Genomic DNA, 20,189 nt, shown 5'->3' with positions numbered 1-20,189 from the left:
AGAATTCAGCAAACATTTGAACTGGGGAAAATAAACCCAAACCCCCTGCTGCTCAGAACAAAACTTTCAATGAGCCCAGTACAGATCACTGAGAAACAGGCCCCAATACTGAGCTCAGTACAGATCAGTGAGAAACAGGCCCCAATACTGAGCTCAGTACAGATCACTGAGAAACAAGCCCCAATACTGAGCTCAGTACAGATCAGTGAGAAACAGGCCCCAATACTGAGCTCAGTACAGATCAGTGAGAAACAGGCCCCAATACTGAGCTCAGTACAGATCACTGAGAAACAGGCCCCAATACTGAGCTCAGTACAGATCAGTGAGAAACAGGCCCCAATACTGAGCTCAGTACAGATCACTGAGAAACAGGCCCCAATACTGAGCTCAGTACAGATCACTGAGAAACAGGCCCCAATACTGAGCTCAGTACAGATCGAAGAAACAGGCCCCAATACTGAGCTCAGTACAGATCGGAGAAACAGGCCCCAATACTGAGCTCAGTACAGATCACTGAGAAACAGGCCCCAATACTGAGCTCAGTACAGATCACTGAGAAACAGGCCCCAATACTGAGCTCAGTACAGATCACTGAGAAACAGGCCCCAATACTGAGCTCAGTACAGATCACTGAGAAACAGGCCCCAATACTGAGCTCAGTACAGATCACTGAGAAACAGGCCCCAATACTGAGCTCAGTGCAGATCATTGAGAAACAGGCCCCAATACTGAGCTCAGTGCAGATCACTGAGAAACAGGCCCCAATACTGAGCTCAGTACAGATGGGACAAACAGGCCCCAATACTGAGCTCAGTACAGATCACTGAGAAACAGGCCCCAATACTGAGCTCAGTACAGATGGGACAAACAGGCCCCAATACTGAGCTCAGTACAGATCACTGAGAAACAGGCCCCAATACTGAGCTCAGTACAGATGGGACAAACAGGCCCCAATACTGAGCTCAGTACAGATCACTGAGAAACAGGCCCCAATACTGAGCTCAGTACAGATGGGACAAACAGGCCCCAATACTGAGCTCAGTGCAGATGGGACAAACAGGCCCCAATACTGAGCTCAGTAGGAGCCCATAAATATATGGGTGGAATAGCGGAACGTGGTCCCCCAAGCACCGTAACGTATGTCACATCCCAGTGTGTCTGTAGGTTACTGAATTATGGGGAAGGGTGGGGATTTACAGCCGACCCAATGCTGTCCCCATCTGACATCCACACGCACGCACTTTCCTTCAGGGGTTGCTGGACAGTGATGAGCAGCAGGAACCCTGGCTGACTCTCCCCCCACCTCCCACGGCCTACCTACACCGGGTGGGAGGAATTGGGAGTGATTGTTGAGTCAAATTTAGTGCCGCTCTTGTTACCACCAGCAGAGACCATCTAAGCAGGATGTGACAAGTGGTGTTCCCCAGAGATCGATTCTGGGACCTCAGCTTTTCATCGTGTTTATTAATGACTTGGATGAAGGAACAGAGAGCCATGTATCTAAAATGTCCACTGTGGCTCAGTGGTAGCACCCTTGCCTCTGAGTCAGGTGGTCATGGGCTCAAGTCCCACTCCAGAGACTTGAGCACATAATCCAAGCTGACACTCCTAGTGCAGTACTGAGGGAGCGCTGCACTGTCGGAGATGCCGTCTTTCGGATGAGACATTAAACCGAGGCCACGTCTGCCCTCTCATGTGGATATAAAAGATCCCACAGCACTATTTCGAAAAAGACCAGGGAAGTTCTCCTGGGTGTCCTGGCCAATATTTATCCCTCGACCAACATCACTAAAAGAGATGATCTGATCATTACCACATTGCTATTTGTGGGATCTTACTGTGTGCAAATTGGCTGCCAAGTTTCCTACATTACAACAGTAACTACACTTCAAAAGTACTTCATTGGCTGCAAAGTGCTTTGGGACGTTCTGAGGTCGTGAAAGGCACTATATAAATGCAAGTCTTCCTTTAAGTTTGCAGGTGACACTAAATTAAGAGGTACAGTAAGTAGTGCAGGAAGTTGCAAAGGGACATAAATAGGTTGTGAGTGAGCAAAAGTGGCAAATGGAGTTTAATGTGGGGAAGTGTGAGGTCATCCACTTTGGATCTGAGAAAGGCAAATCGGAGTATTTTCTAAATGGTGAGAAACTAGGAACTGTAGAGGAGCAAGGGGATTCGGGATTCTAAGTTCACATCATTTAAAGCTAGGAGACAGGTACAAAAAGCAATCGAAAAGGCTAATGGAATGTTGGCCTTTATCTCAAGACAGCTGGAATACAAATAGGTGGAAGTGATGCTTCAGTTGCACAGAGCCGTGGTGAGGCCCCACCTGGAGACTGCATTCAGTTCTGAGCACCGAACCTCAGGAAGTATATATTGGCCTTGGAGTGTGTGTAGTGCAGGTTCACCAGATTGATACCGGGAACTTAGAGGGTTAAATTATGAGGATAGGTTTCATAAACTTGGCTTGTATTCCCTTGAGTATAGAAGATTGACGGGTGATTTAATCGAGGTATTTAAAATGTTAAAAGGATTCGATAGGGTAGATACGGAGAAACTATTTCCTCTGATGGGGGAATCAAGAACCAGGAGACATAATCTTAAAATTAGAGCTAGGCTGTTTAGGGGTGAAATCAGGAAGCAACTTCTTCACACAACGGATCGTGGAAATCTGGAACTCTCTGCCCCAAAAGGCTATGGGTGCTGGGGGTCAATTGGAGCTTTAAAGACTGAGATTGATAGATTTTTGTTATGCAAGGGTATCAAGGGTAGAAGATCAGCCATGATCTTATTGAATGGCGGAGCAGGCCTGCTGCTGCTCCTATTTGTTATGTTCTTAAGGGATATGGAGCCAAGGCGAGTAAATGAAGTTGAGGTGCAGATCAGTATGATTTAACTGAATGGCGGTGCAGGCTCGAGCGGCTGAACGGGCTACTCCTGTTCCTATCTCAGCAATGGGCATTTCATTAAGAGGAGCGGGCACTGTACACGGTGTAAAAGGCGATGCTTATGCCCATATTGTACTGGAGGTTTATACAAGAGGCGCGAGAGACAGAGGCATCAGTGCACTGCTGTTCCTCCTTGGAGGTGGTGTACCAGAGCTCTCTTATCGCTAAGTGTTCATGCTGTCATACGTCAGTTTCTCTGCTGCATTGGACAGCAGAGGATACACCACAAGATTAGCCCTGGCAGGATTTACATTGCACAAGTGGGGATGATCTCATAACTCAACGAGATTCCAGGCACAAATAAGTTTGAGCTGGTCGCACTCTCCAGAGAAATATAAATCACATCGAATTTTCTCCTGCAGAGCAATCTTTTTACTTATGGTTTGAATTGCTCAACAAAAACACACACAATCCATCACTGGGGCGGTACTCACTGCAGGGATTTCTACGCTGCCTCCGTTTCCCTCGCCTCAGGCTGGGAATCAGGACCACATCTAACAGTGGAGGGCAGCCACTTTTTAAAGTCTAAAAGGGGTACAGGAACAGTGAGATCTGGGGGTATCTGTACACAGATCATTGAAGGTGGCAGGGCAGTTTGAGAAAGCAGTTAAGAAAGCATACGGAATCCTGGGCTTCATAAATAGAGGCATAGAGTACAAAAGCAAGGAAGTCATAATGAACCTTTATAAAATACTGGTTCGAGTATTGTGTCCAGTTCTGGGCACCACACTTTAGGAAAGATGTGAAGGCCTTAGAGAGGGTGCAGAAGAGATTTACTAGAATGATTCCAGGGATGAGGGACTTTAGTTACGTGGATAGGCTGGAGAAGCTGGGATTGTTCTCCTTGGAACAAAGACAGTTGCGAGGAGATTTGATTGAGGTATTCAAAATCATGAAGGGTCTAGACAGAGTAAATAGAGAGAAACTGTTCCCATTGGCGGAAGGATCAAGAACCAGAGAACATAGATTTAAGGTGATTGGTAAAAGAACCAAAGGCGACATGAGGAAACTTTTTTTTTACACAGCGAGTGGTTAGGATCTGGAATGCACTGCCTGAGGGGGGTGGTGGAGGCAGATTCAATCATGACCTTCAAAAGGGAACTGGATAAGTACTTGAAAGGAAAAACTACGGGGATAGGGCGGGGCAGTGGGATGAGCTGGATTGCTCTTGCATGGAGCCGGCGCAGACTCGATGGGCCGAATGGCCTCCTTCCGTGCTGTAACTTTTGTATGATTCTAATACATTGCCCTTCCTCCATGCCCAGAATGTGTTGCTTATGACACAATCATACTGTGTGTGGGCATCAGGTTTATTGACTTTGGGATCTTTGTAATCAGGAAGATGAATACACCCAAACAGCCTGCCTGCTGTGGATCAGTTTAGTGCTGATTAAACAGCAGGCAGCTCCATTCTTAGCTTAGACCCAATCTTTCTTTTCCACTTTTCCCAATTTATTTTTAATTTTTGTTCTCAGGATGTAGGCAACAATGGCAAGGGCGCATTTATTGCCCATCACAAAGACCTTTATTTTAATCCATAGAATTACACAGAATGTACAGCACAGAAACAGGCCATTCGGCCCAACTGGTCTATGCCAGTGTTTATGCTCCACACGAGCCTCCTCCCTCCCTATTTCATCTCATGCTATCAGAATATCCTTCTATTCCTTTCTCTTTCTTGATTTTATCTAGCTTCCCCGTATCTACCTACTTCTTCAATAGCAATTCTTTCAGAGGACATTAAGAGTCAACCAGATAGTGTGGGACGCGAGGTACATGTAGCCCAGACTGGGTAAGGGGCAGCAGGTTCCCTTCCCCAAAGGGCGTCAGTGAACCATTTGGGTTTTTACGACAATCCGGCAGCTTTCATGGTTTTTTTTTTCCAGTGCCAGTGACAAATGACAGGATTTATTGAATTTAATTTCACAATTTGCCATGGTGGGATTTGAAAAAATACATAAAGAACTTGTATTTCTGTAGTACCTTTCACCACCTCAGGATGTCCCAACGCGCTTCATAGCCAATGAAGTACTTTTAAAGTGTAGTCGTTGTTGCAATGTAGGAAACTCGACAGCCAATTTGTGCTCAGCAAGATCCCACAAGCAGCAACATGATAATGACCAAATAATCTGTTTTAGTGATGTTGGCTGAGGGATAAATATTGACCAGGACAACGGAGGCATCTCCCCTGCTCTTCTTCGATTTGACGTCTCATCCGAAAGACGGCACCTCCGACAGTGCAGCACTCCCTCAGCACTGCACTGGAGCGTCAGTCTGGATTATGTGCTCAAGTCTCTGGAGTGAGATTTGAACCCACAACCTTCTAACTCAGAGGCGAGAGAGCTACCCACTGAGCCAAGGCTGAACTAACGACCGGATTGCTAGCCCACTAGTATAAGCACTACACTATCATACCCATTTATCTCCTCACCTGAAGGAATTGGCTCCTTCCTGGGGTAAGATCTCAAGCACTTGCTGCCTCTGGTATCTCATCCCAAGTGGACATTCTTCATTTGCAATCCAAGACATGAGTGGAGGAAGGAGCAAATCACAGCCGAGCCTGGTCCTGTCCTCGCCCAGTGTCCATATGGGTACTCTTAACACCCAGAGTCACTGGATAGGAATCAGGAGCAAGACCTCTGGTTTATTATCCTTTCCCTAACAAGGGCGTTGAGGCCAACTAACATCCTCACCCATGTCCTGCTAACTCAGCAAAGGCTCTATCCTGTCCTCGTCCGACGTACACACACCCAGGACCATCCCAGTCTGTGTGCCTCAGTCCCATGCCCTGTGGGACATTCACCCACTAAGCCATGGAGCTTCCTGTCCAGTTATAAAGCAAAAGGACTGCACACAGGTCATTTTTGTAATATGCCATTAGAACAAATATTGAAACATTTTGCTTGTTTAAAAACACAACATTTAAGAGTACTAACTACAACGCTGTATAACAATTACCAATTCCATATCCACTATTATATAAAGACCAAGAATGAACACCAAGACTGATGGTATTTGCACCTTGCTTTTATATCAGGGAATCCTATTCATGTCGACGAGCTGACACTGTGACTCACGCGAACCGCAAAGTACGAGGCAAGAATCAATTGTTTCCTTTTACCCACTGTGTACTGTACATACAGGAGCTGACACACAAGCCATACAGTACCAGGTTGGAGTGAATCCCTTTCACTTGGTGTGTACTGGACATGTACAGGAGCTGACACTCAGATAAACACGGGCCGTACAATATCAGACAGGAGTGAACTGTTCCCTTTTATCCGCTGTGTACTGTACGGGTACAGGAGCTGACACTGAGACACACACAGACCGTACAGTACCAGACAGGTGTGAATCATCCCCTTTTTCCTGGTGTGTTTTGCAAATGCTCAGGAACTGACACTGAAACACACATAAGTTGTACTGTTCCAAACGGGAGTGAAATGTCTCCTTTTATTCAGTCTGCATTGTCTGTCCACAGGAGCCGAAAGAGAGAGATATAATTAGCCTCAGAGTAGAAGGCAGGAATAAATTTTGCCTGATATGTAACGTGCAAAATAACACTGTTGCTGACAGGACAGAAAAGTCAGAAGCAGCAAAACATCTAGTACACAAAATGACCATTGACTTTTACAACAGAGTGCATCCTTCTGCTTTCAAGTTGTTCTGATCTGCATGAAAGAGTCCGTTTCCACGCTTGCTTTTCACCCTAGCAACTAAACTGCCGGCTGCTTATATTTGAGCAAACCGAGACATTGAGGGAATGTGTCCAGCCAACCAAAAACACCAAATCTCGCTCCATGCTGATGAGGTTCTCCACCTTGAGGCTAATTGGTCTCTTCCCCCACCCCTGTTTTTGGGCTGTGTGCATCAGTTGGACCACCTGACTGACTGAATACAAGACCGATTATACCAACTCAGACACTATGACTGTGGGCCCACTATTACCTTCTGCGGTTTGTCATTCATTTCCTTTTCATTGGATCAATTAGCACATGGAGGTGCAGATTATTGCAGAGCTGCATCACCTCTACCTGCCAACGACTTTCAGCATCGTCCGCAGATAGTTAGGCCCAGCTGGATCCTGGGGATATCTGGGTTATTGGCCCCTGAATGTCTGTATATTGACTGGTCACCAGGTTGGACCAACTTCCTGTGTGGATTTGCAAGTTCTTTATTTATAATGATTGGCTTTGTGGCACCAGTATGTTTTACTGTTTTATTTTGACAAAATGTTTTGAATTACTAGCTGATCTCCTTGGGGCTGCTCATGGGTAGTCTGGTTTTGAAGCACAGTTGTGACGTTTAGCTGCTGACTGGCCTGTTCCTTTAAGGCCACTGGTCTTAATAGGCAAATCTAAGTACCTACTGCAGATGACAGGTGTAAGTTTCAGGCTCCAGGTCAATGACTGGGTTCCTTCTCTATGTTTTTTAATAAATTGTTTTGCATCTAGTGACTGGTGCATGCTATATCAGCAGGAGCAGATGTCCTGTGGTGTTGGTCAGCATAAATGAGATGAGATGCTGTTTTCTAACAACTGAGTCTTATAATGCACAATGTTGTATTCCGCTGCTAGGGTGAAGCTGTGTCACTTTAAGGACACAAACTCTAATGGCTGTTAACTAAATACAGGTTGATGTCAATTGGATGAGACAACAGACGTTCTGACTCCTATGACATTAGGTACTTTCTGTTGCTAGGAGAGCTTCTGCAAACGACTATTTCCTGAAGCATGATAATGAAATTTGCCAATAGACAGATGCAACGTAGAGGTACTATTTTTATATAAATAGCTAACCGATCTCCGGTGGCGTCGCTCACATTATATCAGATCGTACCGAGCTTTACAATGATAGGAACATTATAACATGTAACGCACAATGTATCATTCTGCCGCTGCAGCTGATTTTAAGTTAGTCTATCCTTTTAAGGGCTCAAATTTTAATTTCTGTACGTGTCCAAGACTGCTTCCTCAGTCAATATGTTGCCACTCTAGCACTTTAAAGTAATTCATTGTGTGTGAAGCGGTTTGAGATGTTTGAAATATGATGAGATGCAATATAAAGGCAAGTTTCCCTTTCTTTAAATAGAGCTTGCACATCTCTTTCACCTGTATCCTATAAAGCTGCAGATTAGTATTTCCCCCTGGCCTCCATTCCTAGGCTGACCGAGCTGGATTTCAGAGTTGTTCCTAATCCTTCTCTTGCTCTCCAGTAAAAGGTGGTAAAGGGTACGTTATCAGGCCTCCACCTGGCAAGTGGCTACAGTCACCTGATTAAAATCAGGATCTCAGCGTGCATGGGAAATAGCCAGCACAGACCCCTGACCCATCCTAGCACTCTGGCCTCTGAGTCACAAGGTTGTGGGTCCAAGACCCACTCCACAGACTTGAGCACGTAATCCAGGCCGACACTCCCAGTGCAATACTGAGGGAGTGCTGCACCATCGGAAGTGCCGTCTTTCGGATGAAACGTTAAACAGGGGCCCTGTCTGCCCCCTCAGGCGGATGTAAAAGATCACACAGCACTATTTTGAAAAAGAGCAGGGAGTTCTCCCCGATGTCCAGGAGCCAATATTTATCCCTCAACTAACATCACTAAAACAGACTGTCTGATCATTTATCACTTTGCTGTTTGTGGGATCTTGCTGTGCACAAATTGGCTGCAGCATATCCTACATTACAACAGTGACTACACTTCAAAAGTGTTTCATTGGCTGTAAAGCGCTTTGGGACATCATGAGGCCGTGAAAGGCGCGACAGAAATGCGATTTTGTTCTTTCTTTCTTCGATAGCAGGGCGCTAAAGCAATCCACCTGTTTCACTGTCGCTCTCAGTGATAGCATACGGGACACTTTGTCAACGACTCAGAAACCACACTCATTCGAGCTCGAAGCCTCGCTTCCCTTGCAGCAGGCAGCTTCTATCTGAAGGAGAGCATCCTATGCGTTCTTCAGTCCTGTCTAATTACAACCAGACACACAGATACCAGCTTTCTGCGCCACAGCCCAGCACTCTGCGGGTTTGCTACTAGTTAACAATACTCCTGACACGAGCCACAAACTCTTAGTGACCCAAAACAAGGAGGGAATGGGAAATACAAATCCTCAGCTGTCAACTACAATTTAGAGAGTGAGAGAAGAAAAGCTGCTACCTTAAACAAGTAAGGGAAAGGGCAGAGAACCTTTTTCTTTAATTAACGGCGAGGGGAAGAGGTTGGTGGCAGCAGAGGGAGGCCAAAGGGTACAGGCTGTACTTTGTTTTAGGTTGAATAACCACCAATATATAAAAAACAAAATAATAAAACCTTCAAAAAAGGAATTTGCCAGTAGTTTATAAAATAAACAAACGGTTTGGGAAAAAGGAGGGGAGAAATTCCTGGGCCAGATTTGCCCTTTTATTGGAGAATGAAGGGGTATGAAGCACGGAGTGATACTGGCCTCGGAGAATTTCTAAACAGCAGGGCAAGCAGGCTTCACAATTAGCTGAGAAATACCTTCGGACACAATTTGTTATTTAAGTCTATAATAAGTGGGTCAACTTGTCTCCATGTGAGGTAAATTAATCCGAAGCCACGCATTCAAAGCAAACCATCTGACTCTTGGCTCCCAACCAGCACTTGATGGCGGTTTTCTTTCCTCTTGTATATTTACTCTTTCTTTTATTAGACTTTTCTTTTCCGATGGATTGCGTTGTGCACGCTTGCAGGGCAGAGGATTTTGTCCAGTGTTACTGTGCTTGACACCATCTGGCCAGTGCCCTCACCATCTCCCTGCCCTCTCCTTTGAGAATGGCACATTCACACGCGCACACTCACGTGCGTGCACGCATTCACACGCGCAAGGGCGCGTACCCACACACGCGTGCTACAGGGAGTGGCATGACCTTCCTTCGACTGAACTGCCTCAATTTAAAAAAAGTTCTCAGGAGTGTGATAGCAGTGAAGGGGCCGTCGATCTCAGCCTCTGATAAAAGTAATAACTGCCTTTGCCTCTGCTCAGCCGAGCAGTCACATTCTGCCGCTCCACAATACGCAGGGCAGGCGCGGCACATCTCCACTTCCTGCAATCTCCTACACTGACTGCATGTTCAGTGAGCCCAATTCTCTGCCCAAGTACCGCAACCCAAGCACTGATTTTATCCAGTGCTACTGTGCTTGGCCCCATCTGGCCAGTGCCCTCACAATCTCTCTGCCCTCTCTTTTGAGAATGACACGCACGCACACTCACACACTACAGAGAGTGGCACGACTTTCCTCCAAATGAACTACCTCAGGTTAAAAAAATCTCTCAGGAGTGTGAACTTCTGACTGGAGGACAAACAGTAAAGGTGCCATTGGTCTCAGCCTCCAATAAAGGGAACAAGGGCCCACTGACCATTGCCCGTGCCCTGCTGAGTCACGTTCTGCCGCTCCGCAATTAGGGTTGCCAACTCAGCTTGGATGTATTCCAGGAGGTTTCATCACATGCCGCCCCGCCCAGTCTAATCCCCTTTTTTTTTTACCTATTTTCAATATTTTTATAACCAATAAACAAAAGTGCTCAAAGAAAATGGAAAAAAAACTTTTCTTTTAATACCTCTGCGATTTTTCTCTTGGGTTGCTTGAAACAGTGTGCAGGAGATTAATCTTTAATTCCTGGAGACTCCAGGACAATCCTAGAAGGTTGGCAACCCTTATCCACAATACGCAGGGCAGGAACGGCACATCTCATCCTCCTGCAAACTCCTACGCTGCGTGTTCAGTGATCCAATTCTCTGCACACATACTGCAACCCAGACACTGAAACTGTTGGATTCTGAGCAATAATAAATCGCCTGAATAATAATGAAACAAAAGCCCTTTAAAGGTCGGGTCAGTCAGAGCTGACAGTGAAGGTAGCTGGGCGACAGTGAGACGTGCTCAGTGGGCCAATACATGTGTACGGTGTCTGACAACCAACATCTCCTCAGCTAGGAAACGGTCACGAGAGTCGAATCCACTTTCTCTTCCCATAAGTACTGCAGTATCCATGTAAGAAAGCCAAGTGGAGAAATCATGCAGCAATTAGGCGAGGGACTTCAAACTGCGTTATTCTGCATTATCCAGCCTACCTCTGGTAGCCTTCCCTATCTCTGCACCCTCCCCCAGCCCTACATCCCCACTCTCCCCACCCTACTGCACCCTCCCCCAGCCCTACACCCCCACTCTCCTTACCCTACTGCACCCTCCCCCAGCCCTACACCCCCACTCTCCCCATCCGACTGCACCCTCCTCCAGCCCTACACCCCCACTCTCCCCACCCTACTGCACCCTCCCCCAGCCCTACATCCCCACTCTCCCCACCCTACTGCACCCTCCCCCAGCCCTACACCCCCACTCTCCCCACCCTACTGCACCCTCCCCCAGCCCTACACCCCCACTCTCCCCATCCGACTGCACCCTCCCCCAGCCCTACACCCCCACTCTCCCCCACCCTACTGCACCCTCCCCCAGCCCTACACCCCCACTCTCCCCACCCTACTGCACCCTCCCCCAGCCCTACACCCCCACTCTCCCCACCCTACTGCACCCTCCCCCAGCCCTACATCCCCACTCTCCCCCACCCTACTGCACCCTCCCCCAGCCCTACACCCCCACTCTCCCCACCCTACTGCACCCTCCCCCAGCCCTACACCCCCACTCTCCCCACCCTACTGCACCCTCCCCCAGCCCTACACCCCCACTCTCCCCACCCTACTGCACCCTCCCCCAGCCCTACACCCCCACTCTCCCCACCCTACTGCACCCTCCTCCAGCCCTACACCCCCACTCTCCCCACCCTACTGCACCCTCCTCCAGCCCTACACCCCCACTCTCCCCACCCTACTGCACCCTCCTCCAGCCCTACACCCCCACTCTCCCCACCCTACTGCACCCTCCCCCAGCCCTACACCCCCACTCTCCCCCACCCTACTGCACCCTCCTCCAGCCCTACACCTCCACTCTCCCCCACCCTACTGCAACCTCCTCCAGCCCTATATCCCCACTCTCCCCACCCTACTGCACCCTCCTCCAGCCCTACACCCCCACTCCCCCAACCTACCGCACCCTCCTCCAGCCCTATATCCCCACTCCCCCTCAACCTACTGCACCCTCCTCCAGCCCTACACCCCCACTCTCCCCCAACCTACCGCACCCTCCTCCAGCCCTATATCCCCACTCCCCCTCAACCTACTGCACCCTCCTCCAGCCCTATATCCCCACTCCCCCCAACCTACTGCACCCTCCTCCAGCCCTATATCCCCACTCCCCCTCAACCTACTGCACCCTCCTCCAGCCCTACACCCCCACTCTCCCCCAACCTACCGCACCCTCCTCCAGCCCTATATCCCCACTCCCCCTCAACCTACTGAACCCTCCTCCAGCCCTATATCCCCACTACCTCCCACCCTACTGCACCCCCCACCCTACTCCACACACCCCCACACCCTACTCCACCCTCCTCCAGCCCTACATATCTGCTCACACCCTCTGCTCTTCCAACACTGGTCCCGTTTCTCACCCTCCATCAATGGCACAGCTTTCAGCCAACGTACCCACCCTCTGAAATCCTCTCCCTAATCCCCTGCCCCCTCACCTTCAGCAACTTCCTGAAAACCCATCTCACTGACATTCCTTCACTCTCCCGCTCTAACCTCCTCCCAACTCCTGCTCTTTGCCCAATTCCCCTTGTGAAGTGCACTGGGAGATTTCACTGGCAGACCCTCTCTGAACTGTGGAAGAGCAGAGAGAGATTCAGGGGTCCAAGTACAGAAATCACTAAAAGCTAGTGGACAGGTACAAAATATAATTAAAAGGCTACTGGAATATTGGCCTTTATCTCAAGAGGGCTGGAATACAAAGGGGTGGAAATTATGTTACAATTGTATAAAGCTCTGGTTAGACCCCATCTGGAGATACTGTGTACAGTTCTGGGCACCGCATCTCAGGAAGGATATACTGGCCTTGGAGGGGGTGCAGCGCAGATTCACCAGAATGATACCGGGGCTAAAAGGGTTAAATTATGAGGACAGGTTGCATAAACTAGGCTTGAACTCCCTTGAGTTTAGAAGATTATGGGATGATGTAAGTGAGGTGTTTAAGATGATTATAGGATTTGATAGGGCAGATAGAGAGAAACTATTTCCTCTGGTGGGGGGAATCCAGAACAAGGAGGCATAACCTTAAAATTAGAGCCAGGCCGTTCAGGGGTGATGTCAGGAAGCACTTCTTCACACAAAGGGGAGTGGAAATCTGGAACTCTCTCCCCCAAAAGCTGTGAATGCTGGAGGTCAATTGTAGCTTTCAAAACTGAGATTGATAGATGGAGCCAGGCAAGGGTATTTAGGGATACGGAACTAAGGCAAGTAGATGGAGTTAAGATGCAGATCAGCCATGATCTAATTGAATGGTGGAACAGGCTTGAGGAGCTGAGTAGCCTCCTCCTGTCCCTGTGACCCTATACGATTTTACAGTGCTGTTGTTCGCGAGCTCTCCACTACCCTCTGATCCCCTGCAACAGTTTGTTTTTTCTTTTTTGACAGCTGAAGATGACCAAAAGAAGGCAGTGGCAGCACTGACTGTGACTGAACAATGATAAGGGCTCAGCCTGAAGCATGACAGGGAATCAAGGTGGGAGCTAATCCTTTGACAATGACTGTCATTACCTGGTTCTGGTTCATAACCGTGAGTCAGAGATTAGTCTGCACATAACAGTCACCTGTTGTTCTTCATCTTAATGGAATTGTTTAAAGTTACAACAGACAGAAGCTGCTCTATCAATAGAGAGAGCGAGTGAGAGAGCAGGAGATATCAAACAGGGGACCTGACATGACCTAGATAGGTTTCAGCAGATGTTACAGTCCTTCAACACAGAACAGATGCCAGCCACTTACCAGAACTGTGCATCACAACATCCACATTGCACTGTATCAGCCCCATGCCATAGATGACCTGTGCCCGACCTGCGCCTTACTTGTCTAACACCACACTAAAAGGATTGAAGAAGCCACACTGCATATCAAATGGGAAAATGTTCTCCTTCTCCACACAATCATACCACCACGGGAAATGTCCTCGGAGCTTCTCCTGATCAGCGAAAACCCCGCATAGACACGAAAACAATGCTTCCACTAATCTTCCACCAAAGTCACAGCGGAAATTCCTGGTGCACAACCCTATTAAATAGGTATGGACCAGAGGTTCTGAAACTGTAGGGCACGTCTGTCACAGGGAGCGATGAGCTTGTACCTAACTCACAGACCTGGCAGGGCACTTAGAAAATATCAACGGCATTTGACAAAGTCAACATGGATTTATGAAAGGAAAATCATGTTTGACAAACCTACCAGAGTTTTTTGAGGATGTAACTGGTAGAATAGATAAGGGAGAACCAGTGGATGTGGTTTATTTGGATTTTCAGAAGGTATTTGATAAAGTCCCACATAAGAGGTTAGTGTGCAAAATTAAAGCACATGGGATTGGTGGTAATATACTGGCATGGATTGAAAATTGGTTAACAGACAGGAAACAGAGAGCAGGAATAAATGGGTCTTTTTCGGGGTGGCAGGCAGTGACTAGTGGGGTACCGCAGGGATCAGTGCTTGGGCCCCAGCTATTCACAATATATATCAATGATTTGGAGAAGGGAACCAAATGTAATATTTCCAAGTTTGCTGATGACACAAAACTAGGTGGGATCGTGAGTTGAGAGGAGGATGCAAAGAGGCTTCAAGGCAATTTAGACAAGTTGAGTGAGTGGGCAAATACATGGCAGATGCAGTATAATGTGGATAAATGTGAAGTTATCCACTTCGGAAGGAAAAACAGAAAGGCAGAGTATTATTTAAATGGTGATAGATTGGGGAATGTTGATGTACAAAGGGACCTGGATGTCCTTGTACACCAGTCACTGAAAGCAAACATGAAGGTGCAGCAAGCAGTTAGGAAGACAAATGGTATGTTGGCCTTCATTGCAAGAGGATTTGAGTACAGGAGCAAGGATGTCTTACTGCAGTTATACAGGGCCTTGGTGAGATGACACCTGGATTATTGTGTACAATTTTGTTCTCCTTACCTAAGAAAGGATGTCCTTCCCATAGAGGGAGTGCAACGAAGGTTCACCAGACTGATTCCTGGGATGGCAGGATTGTGTTATGAGGAGAGATTGAGTAGACTAGGCCTGTATTCTCTAGAGTTTAGAAGAATGAGAGGTGATCTCATTGAAACATACAAAATTCTTACAGGGCTCAACAGGGTAGATGCAGGGAGAATGTTTCCCCTGACTGAGGAGTCTAGAACCAGGGGTCACAGTCTCAGAATAAAGGGTAGGCCATTTAGGACTGAGATGAGGAGAAATTTCTTCACTCAGAGGGTGGTGAATCTTTGGAATTCTCTACCCCAGAGGGCTGTGGAGGCTCATTGAGTACATTCAAAAAGAGATCGATAGATTTCTAGATATTAAAGGCATCAAGGGATATGGGGATAGTGCAGAAAAATGGCGTTGAGGTAGAAGATCAGCCATGATCTTGTTGAATGGCGGAGCAGGCTTGAGGGGCCAGATGGCCTACTACTGCTCCTATTTCTTATGTTCTTTCTTAAGCGAAAGCAAAGGAGGGAAAAGAAACAACAGTAAGCAAGAAAGACTTGCACTTTACACAATGAGCAACAATCACAGCAGCCATTTTGCACACATCAAGATCCCACAAACAGCAGTGTGATGAATGCCCAGTTAATCGGTTTTAATGGTGTTGGTTAAGCGAGGAATATTGGCCAGGACACTGGAAGAACTCCCCTCCCCTTCTTCGAATAGTGCCGTGGAATCTTTAACATTCAACCTAAACAGGTAGACCAGGGTTTTGGTTTAACACCTTCATCCTCTGATCTTGCAGCGCTCCCTCAGTGCAGTGTTGAAGTACAGAGAGAACTTCTGATATAGACCCCAAATACAAAAGCAAGGAAGTTATGCTAAACCTTTATAAAATACTGGTTAGGCCTAAGCTGGAGTATCGTGTTAATTCTGGGCACCGCACTTGAGAAAAGATATCAAGGCCTTCGAGGGGGTGCAGAGGAGATTTACTAGAATGATACCAGGGATGAGGGAACTTCAGTCATGTGGGAAAACTGGAGAAGCTGGGATTGTTCTCCTTAGAGCAGAGAAGGTTAAGGAGAGATTTAATAGAGGTGTTCAAAATCATGAAGGGTTTTGATAGAGTAGTCAGGGAGAAATTGTTTCCAGTGGCAGGAGGGTCAGTAACCAGAGGACACAGATTTAAGATAATTGGCGAAAGATCCAGAGGGATGGGGGGGAAGACAAGATTTTTTTTTTTACGTAGTGAGTTGTAATGATCTGGAATGCACTGCCTGAAAGGGCGGTGGAAGCAGATTCAATAATAACTTTCAAAAGGTAATTGGATAAATACTTGAAGTGGAAGAATTTGCAGGGCTATGAGGAAAAAGGGGGGAGTGGGACTAATTGGGTAGCTTTTTCAAAGAGTCGGCACAGGCGCGTTGGGCTGAATGGCCTCCTCCTGTTCTATATGATTCTATGAAGTAGCAACTAGGTAGGGCTCATGGTTTTACTCACATGTTTGAGAACTCCTGGTGAAGACCCCGAATACACACACCCACCTGTACAAATCTACAGCCAAGATTCTTTACAAAGCAAACTTCAAGCAGGAACTGAAACTTACCAAAGCAGTTGCCTCTGTGGGGCACAAACATTTTGGAGGCTGAGGCGATGTGCAGCTCTGCTGCGATGAGCGCCTTAATGATGAGATCCTCAATCTGAGCCATCAAAGCTACACAGAGGGAAGAGGAGACACACAATGGAAACAGCCTCTTTCCAAAGTCTACACAACACACCAAACCCTCCCACCACACTTGGTTATTCCAGATACAGCAAACATTCTCGAGAATGCACATTTTGCATGCTTCTCAAAGGCTACAATGTGCAGCACTTTTCTTCATCCTCCTGAAGGCTTTGGTACAATATCGCGGGGCTGCACACCGCCAATGAATCGCCCAAATGGACAACCCACCACAACCGCTGGGGTGTTGCCTGAACGTTTCATTCTCCAATCTATTTTTGTGTGCGCAGAACTCAGAGAGAGCCTTGTATTGTCAACCGAGCAGACCTGGTGCAACAGCAGTGCAGAGATAGCAACTCCGCTCCGATGCTCACCTGGACCAAGGACAGGCAAGGCCAATATAAAGGACAAGCCCAAGATTGGAGCCTTCCATCAGCTGCTAACCTCACGTCCCCGACAGTCATGACACAGGGGTTTCAGCTCCTGTCTCCGATGGGTGGACAACCCCTCTCTGCGGCTGAAGACAGGGTGGGTAGATCTGGTAAAGGGTACTCCAGATCCGATCCCGACCGTCCTCAATCCAGCAGGAATGTGCGGGAGATAACTGGAGAACTGAATTTTTGAAGTGGGCTGAAAGCAACAAAAAATTGAAACTGGGCTACGAGCCCTGCGGGAGCAGTCACTGACCGGCCGTGTCCATTCCCTCCTGCTTCAGGTACCGCAGCATAGCGCTCATACTCCACTTGTTCCCGTAATCCTCCACTTCTGGGTCATCACAGCTGCAAACGACAGAATAACAACATGGGACAATTTTTTATTCGTTCGTGGGATGTGGGCGTCGCTGGCGAGGCCGGCATTTATTGCCCATCCCTAATTGCCCCTTGAGAAGGTAGTGGTGAGCCGCCTTCTTGAACCCCTGCAGTCCGTGTGGTGAAGGTTCTCCCACAGTGCTGTTAGGAAGGGAGTTCCAGGATTTTGACCCAGTGACGATGAAGGAACGGCGATATATTTCCAAGTCGGGATGGTGTGTGAATTGGAGGAGAACGTGCAGGTGGTGTTGTTCCCATGTGCCCGCTGCTCTTATCCTTCTAGGTGGTAGAGGTCGCGGGTTTGGGAGGTGCTGTCGAAGAAGCCTTGGCGAGTTGCTGCAGTGCATCCTGTGGATGGTACACACTGCAGTCACAGTGCGCCGGTGGTGAAGGGAGTGAATGTTGGTGTAGTGCTCAGGGTCAGGGTCTGTGTGCCCTGTTCTAACCGTGATTTCTCCATGCAAATGCAAATTTAAGAATGCACCAGCAGATAAGGCTAGAGGTTGCAAAAATAGTAAAGGCAAGAAGTCACTTGTGGGAGTAGTTTATAGGCCCCCTAACAGTAACCACACTGTAGGACAGGGTATACAGGAAGAAATAATGGGGGTTTGTGAGAAAGGAACAGCCATAATCATGGGTGATTTTAAACTGCACAGAGATTGGAAGAATCTGATTGGCAAAGGTAGCCTGGAAGATGAGTTCATAGAGTGCTTTCGGGACAGTTTCTTAGAGCAGCACGTTCTAGAGCCAACCAGAGAGCAGGCTATTCTAGACCTGGTAATGTGTAATGAGACAGGATTAATTAATGACCTCATTGTAAAGGAGCCTCTAGGTAGCAGTGATCACAATATGATTGAATTTCACATTCAGTTTGAGGGAGAGAAGAGTAAGTCTAAGACTAGTGTTTAAACTTAAATAAGGGCAATTATGAGGGCAGGAAGACCGAGCAGGCTAAAGTGAGCTGGGAAATTAGGTTTAGGGATAGGTCAGTAGCGATGCAGTGGCAGACATTTAATGAGATATTTCATAACACTCAGCAAAGATACATTCCAGTGAGAAAGAAAGACTCTATGGGAAGGACGTACCATCCGTGGCTAACTGAGGAAGTTAAGAAATTGAAAGAAAATGCATACAATTCCGTGAAATTAGTGGCAGGTCAGAAGATTGGACAGAATACAAAATACAGCAAAGAATGACTAAAAGAATAATAAGGAGGGAGAAATTAGAGTACGAGAGAAAGCTAGCTAGAAATATAAAAACAGATAGTAAGAGTTTCTACAGGTATTTAAAAAGGAAAAGAGTAAGTAAAGTGAGCGTTGGTCCTCTAGAGAGTGAGTCTGGGGAATTAATAATGGAGAATAAGGAAATGGCGGATGAATTGAACTGATATTTTGTGTCCGTCTTCACTGTAGAGGATACAAATAACATGCCAGAAATAATTGTGAATCAAGAGGTGAAAGGGAGGGAGGAACTTAAATCATTTACAATCACCAGGGAAAGGGTTCTGAAAAAATTATTAGAACTAAAAGCTGACAAGTCCCCAGGTCCTGACAGACTTCATCCTAGGGTGTTAAAAGAAGTGGCTGCAGAGATAATAGATGCATTGGTATTAATTTTCCAAAATTCCCTAGATTCTGGAAGGGTCCCATCAGATTGGAAAATAGTGAATGTAACTCCTCTATTCAAGAAAGGAGGGAGACAGAAAGCAGGAAACTACAGGCCGGTTAGTTTAACATCTGTCATAGGGAAAATGCTAGAATCTATTATTAAGGAGGTTGTAGCAGGGCACTTAGAAAATCTCAATGCAATCAGGCAGAGTCAACACGGCTTTGTGAAAGGGAAATTGTGTTTGACTAATTTATTAGAGTTCTTTGATCAAGTAACAAGCAATGTGGATAAAGGGGATCCTGTGGATGTGGTGGACTTGGATTTCCAGAAGGCATTTGACAAGATGCCACATCAAAGGCTAAACTACACAAAATAAGAGCTCATAGTTTGGGGGTAACATATTAGTATGGATAAAGGATTGGTTAGCTAACGGGAAACAGAGAGTAGGCATAAATGGGTCATTTTCAGGTTGGTAAAATGTAACGAGTGGAGTGCCACAGGGATCAGTGCTTGGGCCTCAACTATTTACAATCTACATCAATGACTTGGAAGAAGGGACCGAATGTATGGTTGCTAAATTTGCTGATGACACAAAGGTAGGTAGGAAAGTAAGTTGTGAAGAGGACATAAGGAGTCTGCAAAGGGATATTGATAGGTTAAGCGAGTGGGCAAAAATTTGGCTCATGGAGTATAATGTGGGAAAATGTGAACTTGTCCACTTTGGCAGGAGGAATAGAAAAGCCGTATATTATTTAAATGGAGCGAGATTGCAGAACTCTGAGGTACAGAGGGATCTGGGTATCCTAGTACATGATTTACAAAAAGTTAGTATGCAGGTACAGCAAGTGATTAGGAAGGCAAATGGAATGTTGTCATTTATTGCAAGGGGAATGGAATATAAAAGTAGAGCTGTTTTGCTACAGTTGTACAGGGCATTGGTGAGACCACATCTAGAATACTGTGTGCAGTTTTGGTCTCCTTATTTAAGAAAGGACACAATTGCTTTAGAGGCAGTTCAG

At 46.9% G+C, this 20,189-nt stretch overlaps 1 protein-coding gene across 3 annotated transcripts in view; it reads right to left on the bottom strand.

Annotated features, from left to right (window-relative positions):
* Positions 1-20,189, bottom strand: part of ttll5 (tubulin tyrosine ligase-like family, member 5) — a 431,390-nt gene that overhangs the window by 337,441 nt on the left and 73,760 nt on the right. For all 3 annotated transcript variants that reach the window (XM_067992117.1, XM_067992118.1, XM_067992119.1), the window contains exons 11-12: positions 17,441-17,532; positions 16,637-16,744 (exon numbers count right to left, since the gene is read on the bottom strand). In XM_067992117.1, coding sequence (XP_067848218.1) covers positions 16,637-16,744; positions 17,441-17,532 — 200 coding nt within the window. The remainder of the gene's footprint in view (positions 1-16,636; positions 16,745-17,440; positions 17,533-20,189) is intronic.

Source organism: Heptranchias perlo, chromosome 10, assembly GCF_035084215.1.
Source record: "Heptranchias perlo isolate sHepPer1 chromosome 10, sHepPer1.hap1, whole genome shotgun sequence".
NCBI lineage: Eukaryota > Metazoa > Chordata > Chondrichthyes > Hexanchiformes > Hexanchidae > Heptranchias > Heptranchias perlo.
This window is presented reverse-complemented; position numbering and strand designations above follow the sequence as displayed.